A 14,910-nucleotide genomic window follows, 5' to 3' on the forward strand; every position below is an offset into this window, starting at 1 on the left:
GGTTCTTCTACTATGGGTTCATTCGGTTCATCAACAATGATCTCTTCATAAGTAGTGGGATCATTAACTTGTCCTTCATTATTATTGATTGGTTCAATAGCATAAGGAACAATAACTTTACTAGAGCTACAAGGTAATGTAACTTGTACTCTCACTTCATGAATATCCACTTTACGTGGTGTTTCACTCCCACTAACTTCACCATTCTCAATGAACCTTGCATTTCCAGATTCAATAATCCTTGTAATATGATAAGGACAGTAAAATCTATACCCTTTCGATTTTTCTGGATAACCAATGAAATAACCACTGATTGTCCTTGCATCTAGTTTCTTTTCTTGCGGATTGTAATATCTAATCTCTGCCTGACAACCCCAAACATGCAGGTGTCTTATACTAGGTTTCCTTCCAGTCCAAAGTTCAAAAGGAGTCTTTGGAACTGACTTACTAGGAACCCTATTCAATACGTACATGGCAGTTTTTAGAGCATAAGTCCACAATGAAACATGTAAAGAAGAATTACTTAACATACTCCTAACCATATCCAGTAAGGTCCTATTACGCCTTTCTGATACACCATTCTGTTGCGGTGTACAGGGCATTGTGTATTGAGCACAAATACCACGCTTTTCCAGAAATTTAGCAAATGGGCCCGGATGTTGTCCACTTTCATCATACCTTCCATAATATTCACCACCCCTATCAGACCTGACAATCTTCACCTTTATATCTAATTGCCTTTCAACTTCATTAATATAAATCTCCAAAGCATTTGCAGCTTGAGACTTATCATGCAACAAATAGACATAACCATAACGTGAATAATCATCAATGAAAGTGATAAAATATTTTTCTTTATTGAAGGCATTAACATCAAACGGACCACATACATCAGTGTGTATAATTTCAAGAAGCTGAGTGCTCCTTGTGGCTCCTTTCTTTGTGTGTTTTGTTTGTTTTCCTTTAATACAATCCACACAAACATTCAAATCAGTAAAGTCTAAATCCGGAAGGATTTCATTATTTACCAATCTTTTCATCCTTTCTTTGGAAATATGTCCCAAACGTTTGTGCCACAAGTAAGCGGAACACTCATTAATTAAGGTACGTTTAGTACCAACATTATGATGCAGAGTCATAAGTGTTTCAGCATAAAGATTATCAAGACATAATTTATATAATCCATCACATAAAGTACCATTACCAATCAAATGATTGTGCTTGTACAAACTGAAACTACCACTACCAAATTTAAAAGAGTATCCAGCAACATCAAGTTTGGAAATTGAAACTAAATTCCTAGATATACTAGGTACATAAAGAGTTTCACGTAAATCCAAATGAAATCCACTATCGAGAATTAAACGGTAAGTCCCAACAGCTTCCACCGGAACTTTCACTCTATTGCCCATAAGGACAAACTTTTCATTTGGCTTTGTGGTTTGGGTCATAAGAAATCCCTGCATTGTATTAGAAACATGAGTAGTACAACCAGAATCAATCCACCAAGTATTATAAGGAACTTCAGCCAGGTTTGATTCATAACATACATAAGCACTAGGCTTACCTTTCTTTTCGAACCAAGCCTTACGTTTCAGGCAATCCCTTTTGAAATGCCCTTCCTTTTTACAGAAATGGCACCTCATCTTTGCATTACTTTCCTTTTTGTGGATTTTAGAAGAAGAGGCCTCATTCACTTTAAGGGGTCCTCCTCCTCCTCCTTTCTTCTCATGCTTCTTTCCTTTATTCTTTTCAGCTCCTTGATGCTTTACATAATTGATAGAATGAGCTCCCTGATTCTTAAGTCTGGTTTCCTCCTGAACTAACATACTGTGCAATTCATGCACATTCCATTTGTCTTTCATGGTATTATAGTTCATTTGGAAAGGACCATACTCAGACGGTAATGAGTTCAATACGAACTGCACCAGGAAGTTCTCATCCACATCCATTCCCAATGCTTTCAGTTTTGCCGCAATGCTTGTCATTTCAATAACATGCTCATGCATAGTACGCGAACCATCAAACTTCATGGTGGTCAGTGTACTCATAAGTGTCCCAGCAAGAGACTTATCAGCGGTTTGGGAGCGCTCTTCCACAAGTTTCATCATTTCGATGGCACTTTCAGTTTGTGGAAGAACTGACTTAATGTTGCTTGCTATGCTCATTTTCATGTACATCAGACTTATTCTGTTGGATCTTTCCCAGTTCTTAAAATGGTCCCTTTCATCCTCAGTGCTTTCAGGAGTAATAGCACCAGGTTCCTCTTCTCTAAGAGCCAAATCCATATCCATTACCCCAAGGTAAAAATTGATTTGCTCTTTTCATTCAGAGAAGTTCAGCCCATTAAAAACTACAACAATTGAGAACATGGAATGTGTAGCAACTAGTACTGCGAGGAATAACATTTAAAAACATTAATGCTTTGAGTCATACATGTCACATACTAACATAATTCACAGATTCAAATATACTAACTTCAATGCATATCAATGTTCACCTTTGGGGATCCATTAACATACAACATTAACTATAATGATGCTATATAAATTTCACATAATTTGGCAATGATGCATACCCCTATCATAAATATTTGCCATCTTTGGATGTCCAAATGTGAGAAAATATGCCAACAATACTAACATCCATGTTCATTTTATAAAACAAATAATCAACCTTTGGGTTGATCCCTAACTGTCCTACAATAATGAACTTCAATATACCACAACTAGAAAATTATTTCATACTCTTCATAGCATCACAGTCATGGTAATTGAAATAAAATTCATTATATTTGAAATTAAAATAACTCTTCAAGATTTGGCCACTTTGGTGACTAACAAATCTACCATAATTAATTTCAAAACTTTTGATATTTCATAAACAATAATAGGATTAAATTTTCACATTTAATTTTAATCCAACCACATCACAAAATCATTCAATTTAAAACTGTGAATATTACATAATCATTCAATTTTCACATTCAATATCAGAATATATATTTACATACAGTACCTTTATCCATTAAATCGAATGGCATTAAAAATTGAATGGCATTGAATTGGAACGGAAAACGACACAGAATCGAATTGAATTGAATTGAATGGCATTAAAATATTCACATTGAATTGAATTGAAAACCGACGTAATTGTATTGCAAAACCAAATCAAAATTTTGCTTCAAAACTCGAAAACCGAGAATGGCAAATGCATTCAACCAATTTTCAAATGAAATTCCATTCAACGCCCAAATGCATACGTTTCCGAGAATGGCAAATGACACGAAAACCATCAAATTCATATTAACGTAAAGGGACTTCATGTTTTCGTTTTCGTCCTTTTGTGAAATACAAAATCAATTCGAAATTGTTTTCTTCAGAACTCGCGACATCATAAAATGCAGTATTTGACATATGCATTTCAAATCAATATGCAAACCGTAATATGAACGCAAAATTCAAATGATGATCGTGAATTTTATTTTCAAAAACCCTAACTTTTCATGAATCAGAAATTCATTCATAATTATTTATGGAAAAACACAAATTCTTAAACACTGGCTCTGATACCACATGTAAGCAATTTATCAGTAATTCATTAATACATGCTCAACAATGATCATTCAAGAACATGATACAGGATCTTTAGAATTCATGATTTTCACATAAGAGCGTACCTTTCTCCATTAGTGCGGAAGAACTCTGATGAAGAACTTTAATGATGGAAGATTGTTTCTCAGAGTCTTTACCCTCTGCTTTCCTTGTATCGTCTATGACAGGGATCTGATACAACTTTTATGGGCAGACCATGAAGGAGAGAATTCTGAGAGATAAAATCACAGAGACTCACCATTTTTCTCTTTATATAACTGAACCATGTCACCGGAGTTTCAAATAACTCCCTGTAACTTCCCATTAATGCGAAACGTCAAAACGTCAATTACCATTATTGTAAAACGTTACCATAATGCAAAACGTCAAAACGTCAATTACCATTAATGCGAAACGTCAATTACCATAAAGCCTCTTTTGTTATTTAATTAAATCGATTGACACACGTTACACATGAGACACAAATAGTTTTACAGGGATGAGTGACGAAAAAAAAAGGTTTATAAGAGGTAAATATGAGTCATTGGATTCAAAATTCATCTAATGGTGGGAAATTTGGTAGTAAGGGTAGTAAACTTAGGAGGTAGTAAGTATAACCCTTCCCATATATATATATATATATATATATTTAGGTGCATGATCTTTTGATACTGGTGCCGAACTTTAAAATTTGACACCAAATCCTAATCGTTGATTTCCGTCAATCAACAGTTATCATTTATTGAAAATTGTAAGATATTCTTACACCGGTGTAAGAATAAGAAGTCTTACACAAAATCTTGATCATTGATTTGCTTGCATTTGATGGTTCAAATATCTAGTAAATCAGAATCATTAGATATAAATGGAATCCACGACCAAGATTGAGAGTATAACTTACACTGATATAAAACGATCCAGACCTTTATATATATTTATTATTAAAAATACCCCTATATCAAAATATAAATAATATATAAGAGAAAAACTTATATTAAAATATAAATTTATATTTTATTAATCATCCAAATTTGAATCCATCCGTCTTGAATGTTTTAAAAATGTCATTTGTCTAATAATTAATAACTAATATTAGGCAGGGAAAATTCCTATGCAAATGAATCCTCCCATGTCTAATTTTAACATAATTATATCATGCCATGAATCTCAATCATTCAATAACAGATTAATGACCACAATTTTAATAATAAAATTTATAGAACAAAAAAGATGAAATATTCAAATTAATTACTAACCATTGATTAGTCCTTGAATGATTGAGATTTATATGACTTGGTCATGTTCAAATCAAACATGAGAGAATCCATTTTTATATTATTTTAAATCTTTCTATGATTCTCTTAGATAAAATAACAAATTGTAAATTCTCGATATTTGTCTTTAAAGCTTAATAAATATTTAGTTTTCTATGTATATTTTTGTAATTTGTTAAAATTTTACACAATTTCATTTAATTTAAAAAATTTCAATGGGATTTTTATATATCTAATTTTTTTATAATTTAACAAGGTTTTCAATTATATGTTCACCATTTATAAAATTGTAACTAAAGTTTTTTTTTTTTTTTGGTAAATAACTAAAGTTCTTTTTATTTTGGTGTGGGGATAACTAAGTTCTTTTTATTTTGGTGTGGGTATAACTAAGTTCTTTTTATTTTGGTGTGGGTATAACTAAGTTCTTAAAATATATAATAATAATACATAATAGCTTATATTGTTACGAATATCTCTTCATACTTTGAAAAAGAGAAAAGTTCAAAAATTCCCTCTGTGTAACGCCCGACCACTTGCAAGAATCAATAATTGTCCCCACACACTAACACGAGACTTTTCAGTGTGCTTTGTCCTCACTCGCACACTTCCCTGGAAAACTTATCAGGAGGTCACCCATCCCAGAATTGCTCCAAGTCAAGCACGCTTAACTGTGGAGTTCTTTCGATCTGGGCTACCGAAAAGTAGATACATCTTGTTAGTAGTATAGGTAGTACCAATTAATTCTTATAAGTCATTCCTAATTGTACCGTCCCATACCAACACAGTCTCTGGAATCCTTCTCTTTCGGGTGTTGATTCGATTCATTCATGAACCCCCAAGCTGCAAGATTTGGCATGAGCCGCTCATTGTCCGTGCCCTTTCGCCCCGGCGATCACTCCCTGCCCTTACCAGCTCTTGGGATGTTACATGCCCACCAGCTTCCGCCTGGTTCGTCCTCGAACCACACCGTACTGGAAGAGAGGCCCTGCTCTGATACCACTTGTAACGTCCGGCCACTTGCAAGAATCAATAAATGCCCCACACACTAACACAAGACTTTTCAGTGTGCTTTGTCCTCACTCGCACACTTCCCGGGAAAACTTCCCATGAGGTCACCCATCCCAGAATTGCTCCAAGTCAAGCACGCTTAACTGTGGAGTTCTTCCGATCCGGGCTACCGAAAAGTAGATGCATCTTGTTAGTATAGGTAGTACCAATTAATTCTTATAAGTCATTCCTAACTGTACCGTCCCATACCAACACAGTCTCTGGAATCCCTCTCTTTCGGTGTTGATTCGATTCATTCATGAACCCCCAAGCTGCAAGATTTGGCATGAGTCGCTCATTGACCGTGCCCTTTCGCACCGACGATCACTCCCTGCCCTTGCCAGCTCTTTAGATGTTACACTTTGTATGGTTTCTCTTAAAATCCCTTACATCTTTATGATTTTTCTCTTAAAATTTAAATTAAAATATTCATTTTACCTTGTAAAAAATCATTGTTTTCTAAAATTTATGTCAAACTATTAAAAAAATTTCATCCCAACGATATTGAGAAAAGATTACAATGAAAGCTGCAAATTAACAACTAATTTGGATCTTCCAATAAGATAATATTATAACATTGTTATTTGTTAGCTGAATGAAGCTTAACTTATGACTATTATTTTTCTTTTTAAAAAATTATATATCTTTAATAAAACTGACTTGACCAGAGTTTAACAAATATAGTAATATCTTAAATTTAATAAATAAAATTAAAAATTATTTAAGTAATCAATTTATATGTAAATATAATTTTATTCTGGGTTCAAAAGAAAAAAATTGTGAGCCAGGGATAAGTAACAAAAAAAAAAAAAAATGTTGGAAAAAATACTAATATATTAAGGAGTAAATTGGTCTATTGTTATGCAATACTCATTAACATTAAGCTCAAAGATATGAGCAAATACACATAGATGACAAGCGAATTGACCACAAATAAAACGGAAAAATCTAGAAAAAATCAAATAAATGTGGAGCCGTTTGAGTTAAAATAAAGAGTTTATACTTATTTTGATGGAGTTAAAGATTTGAACAGTAATATATGTTTGATTATTTACCTTAGTATTATAATAAATTAAAAATATATAATTTGCAGCAAAGTAGAATAAAAAAATTACACTATGAAAATTTCAACTCAATAAGTTGAGGAAGGTGAATAGGAACATGGTAATTGAAAAAAAATCAATGAGGATAAATAATAATAAAAATTTAAGGGTGTAATTGATTTTAATATAAACTATAGAGAGGTTTTTGAACTTTTCCCTTAAAAAATGTTTAAACTATAAAATAATATGGTAAAAAAATGATATTATGCATAATCATTTAAAATTTCAGCATCACTTGATTTTGTTACAGCAAAAAAGTTGAGAGCGTTATATATAATCTTGTTTAACTGATTTTTACTAAAAAAAATCAAATCATTAATCTTTTCACGTATATTGAAAGTATTACTGAATAATAAAAATCTTCACTATTAGTGTTATTTAATGCGAAATATAATTATTTTAGGATATAATAGAAAGCGAGAACTTCAATGTTTTTGATATAAAATTATCTGTTCAAGAATTATCGGGAAAATAATTAAAAAAATTCTTTCATTTCACTTGTAGAATGCATTAATTTCAATAAAATAATTTTGTAGGATTTTTAACCCATGTTAGTTATTATTGTTATGAGCCTTCGATTCTATGGATTTTTTTTTGCCCTAACCCATTAGGCAAGTTAACCCAATTTTGAGCTCTAGACTGGACTAGGTTTTTGTTTAAATAAGTTAGGTTTATATAAATTTAAAAGCCCAAACTTATGTTTGTTAACTTTTTTTTTTTTTTTTTTTTTTTTACTTGTTAACTTGTTTAAGTCTATTAGACTATTGAAAATTAAAAAATAACAATAAAATATTATAAAAAAATTTAAATAAATTTTTTATTTCTTTAAAAATAAATAACATGACATAAGTCGGCTTATCGACTTTTTCACCCTTTTGCCTCTCGTTAATTATTTAATAACTATTTTGCCCTTTTATTGTAAACTATCTACCAATCTGTCACTCTTTAATTGATTAAATGAAATATTTAATTGATTAAATGGTCAAATGAAGATTTAGTCGATTAAATTTCCTTATTTAATCGATTAAATATTTCTCTTTTGACCATTTATGGGAGATTTAGTCGATTAAATAGGGAGATTTAATCGACTAAATAGGGAGATTTAATCGACTAAATCTTCAAGTCAACGATTTTTTTTGTCTATTTTGACTATTTAATCGATTAAATTTTTGGCTTAATCGATTAAAGAGGGGCAAATTGGTAGATAGTTCTGAATAAGGGACAAAATAGTTATTAAATAATTAATGAGAGAAAAAAGGGTCAAAAAAACCCGACTTATTAGTAAAACCTTGTAAAAGAAGACTCATGTCCCATATTCTAAATAAATTTTTTAAAAAATTTTAGTCTATTGTATTTTACTATATATACTAGGCTATACATGATAAACCACCCGTTCTATACTTCTATTTACACACCTACCAATAATCTCAATGTTGACATATATTATACTATTTATTTTATGAATAATAAATGAAGTTATGATTTAAATAATAAAGCAATATTGTTATAGTTATTGTTTTTAATTCTTGAAGGCCTAATGGAGGCTTAGTCAGACTAACAAGTTTAGGCCATATTTTTGGACTTATAAATATATGCTTGATGAAGTTTATAATTTAGCTTACATCAGACTAACATAGCAGATTTAAAATATTTTATATTGATCTAATTTTTCTATGTCAAATTTTAATGTAATCCAATCTATTTACACTCTACCAGTGATCTAAGATTCTAAATGACAGTTTAAAATAAGGGTTCACTTTTTTTGCGGTTACTGCAGATAATTTATCTGCAATAAGCTCAATACGACGTCGTTTTGGGGCAGAAATCATGGTGTTTTTGTAATTTTAATTTATTTCAGGATTATAATAGTCTTTATATTTATAATTTTGTAAGATTTCAATACTAAAACGATGTCGTTTTGAAAATAAATGCAAATAACTTATCTGCTTTTCCCTTAAAATAAAAATGAGTTAAATGATAAACCATAACATAAAGTGGAGTTATCTTTGATATTATTATGAGTGGATGGTGCGGGCCTAGGTCAATTTTGTACTAGGCTTAAGCCCAGCTTGAGTTGTATTAAGTCTTAGGCCCAAAAGAGAAGAAATAAAGCCCATACATGGTGGCAGGCTTCTTCCATGTTTGGAACTCGAAACAACATATTGCAGTAACATTGGAGAAACAAAACGAAACAATGATAAAAAAACAAAACCCAGTAGTACCAGGTTTGTAGCTACGATGGATCTGCATTTTGTTGCCTCCTTCGCCACTCTCTTCTCAAATAACCATTGTACGTATAGCACCTTCGTCATCACAACTTTACAAACCATGATGACGGTGCTCCACTCCCAAACAAGGTAACATGGTTTCCTTATTGAATTTTCGGAGATCTTGCTATAATCCAATTAAATTCTTGAAACAGAGAATTTAATTTTTGATGGTTTCAATTCAATCTTAGTTAACACAGCTCTCGCAGTTTGAGTCTTCATTGTTCGGCTTCTTCATTTTGCCGGAGACCTTTTTGATGAAATGCGTCACCCATACCTATGCGTAGAAGTAAAACAAACTTGAATATTGGAGCCACAGTGATCAAAGTTGGTTGTTCTACCAGCTTCCTGTGTAGTTTGGTGAACTGGGCATGATGTTTATGTGTGCTGCTATTGCATGGAGATGCTTGTTGTGAGGAACTAGTATTACAAAATTCCAAAATCTACCACTTTTAAGCGTTATAAATTGGGGGTATGGGCAGTAAAACTTTGTTTAAATGGCCAAAGCAAATTACGAATTCCCTAGTTGAACAGCTAATAAAAGCAGAAAAGGACGTACACAAAGCTGTCCTTATGTTTGATTCGGCAACAGCTGAATATGGCAATGGGTTTCGTCATGATCACAAAACTTTTGGTCTCATGATCTCTAGGTTAATCACTGTGAACCAGTTCAGGTCAGCAGAAGGAATGCTCGAGAGAATGAAGCAAGAAAATTGCAAGGTTACAGAGGACATATTTGTAACTATATGCAGGGGTTATGGACGTGTGCACAGGCCACTTGATGCTATCAGGGTTTTCCACAAGATGGAAGACTTTCAGTTAAGGCCCACTCAAAAATCTTACGTGACAATCCTTGATATTCTTGTGGAGGAAAACCATGTAAAAAGGGCTATTAGTTTTTACAGGGGCATGAGAGAAATGGGCATTCCACCTAGTGTTGTTTCCCTCAATATTTTGATCAAGGCCCTCTGCAAAAACAATGAAACTATTGATGCTGCTTTACAGATATTTCGTGAGATGCCCAACCGTGAATGCCAGCCAGATTCATATACATATGGTACATTGATTAATGGGCTGTGTAGACTGGGAAAAATCAGTCAGGCAAAGGAAATATTCAGAGAGATGGAGCAGAAAGGTTTTTCACCTTCTGTTGTTACCTATACTAGTTTGATACATGGAATGTGTCAGTCTAATAATTTGGATGAAGCTATAAGTTTGCTTGAAGAGATGAAGAGAAATGGCATTGAGCCAAATGTTTTTACTTATAGTTCTCTAATGGATGGTTTATGTAAAGGTGGCCTTTCATTTCAAGCAATGGAGTTGTTAGAAATGATGGTCAGAAAACATCATTTACCTAACATGGTCACTTATAGTACTTTAATCAATGGACTGTGTAAAGAAGGAAAGCTTAGTGAAGCTGTGGAGATTCTTGATAGAATGAGGCTCCAAGGCTTGAAACCAAATGCAGGGTTGTATGGGAAAATCATAAGTGGCCTCTGTGCTGCATGCAGCTATCAAGAAGCTGCAAACTTCATTGATGAGATGTTGCTTGGTGGTATTCCACCAAATCGAGTAACTTGGAGTCTTCATGTTAGTATGCATAACAAGGTTGTCCGAGGCCTTTGTAATAATATTGATTCACCACGTGCCTTTCAGTTGTATCTTAGTATGCGTACTAGGGGGATCTCTGTTGAAATTGGCACTTTTGACTGTTTAGTCAAATGTTTTTGTAAGAGAGGAGACCTGCACAAAGCTGCTCGGATTCTTGATGAGATGGTATTAGACGGCTGCATTCCAGATGAGGGATTATGGAATGTAGTAATGGGTGGACTTTGGGATCGGAAAAAAGTGAGAGAAGCCACTGAGCTACTGTTGGCTGAGCTGAAGCAAAAAATTGTTGAGTCTGAAAGTTGAAGTTTGTGACTCCATAGATATGTGTTGCATCTTACTAAAACCTTTGGCGTCACATGGTCCCCCCTGGCTTTTTCTTTTGTAAAAGGTTGTTACGTAGTCACCAATTAAAATGTATTATGCGCAGAAAACCTACTTATTAATTTATTATCGTATTTATGCTCTGTTAAATATGTGCTGAGCCCTTTAATGGCATGTTTGTAATTTGTGCGAAGTAAATCTGCAACTATTTCTAGTATAAATGGCTGTTTTTCCAATGCAATGATATGAGTTCCTGTCTAAATTAATGGGCGATGGAATTTGGATTATATATTTTTTTCTTATAAAGATAGTTCTATCTTTAGCTTATATCAATTTTGACAGCTAATTTATTGACAGACCCAAACTAACATGTTCTTCTTTTTTCTCGGTCAATGAACAGGTGCAGCCTTTTCAATTCATGATCTCACTTCCTCATTTCAAATGGTTGGCGTTCTCAAATGATTAGTGCTTCCATGACCGATGCTTAGAGCTTCTGTTAGACATGTAATATAAAACTATTCATGTGTTTTCATCTAAAAGTTTAAGCTTTTGGAAAAATTGGTTCATGACATAATATTAAAGCTTCTATGACCAAGTGGTCTAGAGTTTGGTCCATGATGTTTCTGTTCTTCTAATAAAAAAGTTGAGTTTTAGTACAAGGTAGACGAACCTTTGATTGTCCATGCTTCAAATCCGAATGACTTTTGCATTTGGAGTCGTGTTAGAGATGTAATATAAAACTATTCATGTGTTTTCATCTAAGTTGATTCATGACAGCTTCAAATTGACGAACTAGATATGCTTCCACAAGAGCAAGATTTATAAATGGGCTTACCTTTGGGGCTGACTTTATATTTCATATATCCTCACTCTCTCTTCAACAGTGGACGCTGCCTTTGTTCTTCCCCATCCTTTTTTGAAACTTTAATGAGGAAACTGTTTGTTGGAAAAGATTTTCCAGAGTTCTGGCCTTCTGGGCAAGGTAAACTCAGGTAATTGCAAAATCATTTTCTGTGATCAAACCCATTACTTGTGGATTGAATTTTTTTGTCAATTTCCAGAAAACTTTTGCTTATTCAGATGCAGTATTCCTCAGTCTATTCATAGTGCAATTGTTAACATTTTAGTTGAAATTCTTAATTTGCAGATTGCTACTTGTATGGCTTGACTCCTAAGGGATTTAACTCACTATTATTTTGCTTAATTGTGGATTCACATGATATCTTTAAGCCTTTAACTGGGTTCTGATGTTCTGTTTTATCTGTAACAACAAAAATAAAGAAGTTGGAAATTCTTGTTATTAGATAAAATAATATGCAGATTGCTAATGCCTACTGCTAAGTAAATTTTTATTAAACCTTGGCACGACGTGGGTGTTATTGCCATGTGATCCGAAGGTCATAGATTTGATTCATGTAATCAGTCTCTTACAAATAAAAGATAGGGCTTCCTATTATAGATTCACACAATGGTTGACCCTTTCCTGGACCTGACCCATAACTGAAGCTTTGTAGCACCAGGCTGCCCCTATACTTATGACATTTTAATAGGATCCACCAAGTTAGGCAGTTATAGAATTAGTTACAAAGTAGTTATAGAATTGGTTAGGTGGTTAAAATTGGAAGGGCAGGGGCTTTGTTTAAATAGCAGGAGGGGTTGAAAGGAGAGTGATTCAGATTTATTAGTTTGGGAAAACAAAGTACTGACTTAGTTGTAAAAGGGATTCAGATTTATTATTTACAAAATACTGCTAGCATGATCAAGATAGCTTATAACGAATGGACTGTAGGGAATTCTTCCTAGTGCTAGTTTTGGTCCAGGTTTAAATACATAAAATGAAAGTATTATAAAATAAAATTTACAATTGAATAATATTTAATATAAATAATGAATTTCAATTGAATATATATAATATTTTTCGAAACACGATAATTTATTTAATATTAATTGCCGTGGTGTGTCAGGTCGCGGGTTCGAATCAGCCTCTCTGCAAAAAGCAGGGGAAAGACTGCCTAGAGTATTCCCTTCCCCAGACACTCACGAAGTGGGTATTTGAACTGGGTCGGATTAAATCATTGAAATTGGTTACACGCATGAATATAAGAAGCCAGCTATTATTTTGTTGAAAGGGGGAAACCAATTCCATGTCTCTCTGTAGGAAATGCAACAAACAGCAAGCTGCAAAAAACGCCAATGCCCACCGGCAATGCTGTAAGGATTTCCTGTGTCTCTTTTGAAGGTGCTGGAAAGAAGCAGTTTACCACATTCTTATCAAATAATGCAATTGCTGTAAATACAAAAATTGACATTACTGCATGCATGAAATCTATAAACCGCAGGCTATATTTTGCTGCAAGTTGAGGTGGAAGGGTGGTTGATCCATCGACGACCCACAAGCCCCTCAAGGTGGCAAACCCATAACAGATATTCCCCTTGTTGTCTCTGAAGCTATCAGTAAAGCATAGCAGGAAGCATGAGGCACCACAGAGAGCTACAAGTGCAGCAGTCATGAATTTGCTGACTGAGTCACAGTTGCCAATATTTGTGAAGATTGGGGACAGAAGTTGGAAAGCAAGGACAGTGCCAGTTGGTAAAAGGTTGGCCAAATTGGCTGTGCTCTTAAATGTCTCACTGATGGCTTTCTGAATCAGGTTCCTCTCTGCTTCGGGAACCTCCGTATTTCGCAGCAGTGGGAGCTTTTCTTCATCATGATTCTTAGAATCATCCATTTCTACTTTGATGTCCCTGGCCTATACAAACTTTCAGCTTGCCTCTGCTGTTCTGTTTTGCAGCATAAATTTGTTGAAAAGATTTATATCTATGTAGGCAGGCAAAGATGGGCAAATTTGAGTAACGCCAAAGAGAGGGAAATGAATGGAAGAGAAGGGAAGGGAGGTTTGTCATTACTTGCAAGAAACACAAACTAAAAACTTGATGAAGCAGCTTTCACATTATTCCCGAAAGAGCAGTTTGTTAGAAGAAAGGTTTTAGGAGGTGTCTTTTTTTTATATCTTTGTCCTTTAAAAGCATAAACGATGGTAATGAATCCCAATCTCTGCGGAATAAAGTGAGATAAGACAGCTTTTCAGGTTGAGTGTGCATTGCCACAAGTTACACACCTGTTACAATTTGTTAGCATAATCTATACCGTTAGAATAATTTATCTAAATAATTGTTATTTCAACTATGTAAATTCTATCAACAAGTGATCATTTCGATTATTAACTGCTCAATAGCTGAGCTTGGTTTTGCTTGAGACGAAATCACTAGAAACTGGGCTCTAATGTTGTAAGGTTCGCCTGTTTTTTTTTTTTTTTTTTTTTCAATTTCCGTTATCTGTGTAAGTATTAGTTATTAATTTGCTTAAGTGATACGTTATGTCAACTATAGCAGTTGAAGCTTGCCGTTTATTCTTAATTTCTTCTTATCATCGTAACTTGTGTAGTGTCTCTTTGAAATGGAGGGAAACGTATATCCTTGATGCTGAGTTATTGGCTTTTAAGTGGAAAGACAGGGAAAAGATAAAGAATTGAGTCATATCTTGAGAAAATGGTAGTTTCACTTTTAGAAAGTGAAAAAAATGACAAACACAAATCCTATTTTAAGAATCCTGAATTTAAACTCTAGAAACCACAGGCCTAAAAGAAACAACTCATTGGGCTCATAAGTTGGCTCATGTTACTTGCAGGATTTG

The 14,910-nt window shown here is 33.6% G+C and overlaps 2 protein-coding genes across 5 annotated transcripts; one reads left to right on the top strand and one right to left on the bottom strand.

The window, feature by feature from the left end:
- The first annotated feature begins 9,265 nt into the window (after positions 1-9,265).
- Positions 9,266-13,260, top strand: LOC133287892 (pentatricopeptide repeat-containing protein At5g46100). 4 transcript variants are annotated; one of them, XM_061485584.1, is made up of 4 exons: positions 9,266-9,374; positions 9,476-11,283; positions 11,617-12,208; positions 13,181-13,260. In XM_061485584.1, the coding sequence occupies exon 2, from the start codon at positions 9,759-9,761 to the stop codon at positions 11,196-11,198; it is 1,440 nt and encodes a 479-aa protein (XP_061341568.1). In that variant the 5' UTR covers positions 9,266-9,374; positions 9,476-9,758; the 3' UTR covers positions 11,199-11,283; positions 11,617-12,208; positions 13,181-13,260. The 4 variants fall into 4 exon arrangements, with proteins under 4 accessions (XP_061341568.1, XP_061341569.1, XP_061341571.1 ...); XM_061485585.1 differs by lacking the exon at positions 9,266-9,374 and having other exon boundaries at positions 9,379-11,283; positions 11,617-11,720; positions 12,013-12,208; XM_061485587.1 differs by lacking the exon at positions 9,266-9,374 and having other exon boundaries at positions 9,379-11,283; positions 11,617-11,720; positions 12,101-12,208.
- A 70-nt stretch (positions 13,261-13,330) lies between these two features.
- On the bottom strand, positions 13,331-14,533 carry LOC133287893 (protein DMP6). Its single transcript, XM_061485588.1, has one exon. It carries the CDS (start codon positions 13,943-13,945, stop codon positions 13,331-13,333), a length of 615 nt encoding a protein of 204 aa, XP_061341572.1. The 5' UTR covers positions 13,946-14,533.
- Between the last annotated feature and the right edge of the window lie 377 nt (positions 14,534-14,910).

The sequence above is a fragment of the Gastrolobium bilobum genome, unplaced genomic scaffold, assembly GCF_033153095.1.
Source record: "Gastrolobium bilobum isolate Gb01-03AN ecotype WA unplaced genomic scaffold, APGP_CSIRO_Gbil_v1 utg12072, whole genome shotgun sequence".
In the NCBI taxonomy this organism is placed as follows: domain Eukaryota; kingdom Viridiplantae; phylum Streptophyta; class Magnoliopsida; order Fabales; family Fabaceae; genus Gastrolobium; species Gastrolobium bilobum.

Bases quoted from the DNA above. Each gene is read 5' to 3' on its own strand.
- LOC133287892 (XM_061485584.1), top strand. From the start codon at position 9,759: ATGGGCAGTAAAACTTTGTTTAAATGGCCAAAGCAAATTACGAATTCC.
- LOC133287893 (XM_061485588.1), bottom strand. From the start codon at position 13,945: ATGGATGATTCTAAGAATCATGATGAAGAAAAGCTCCCACTGCTGCGA.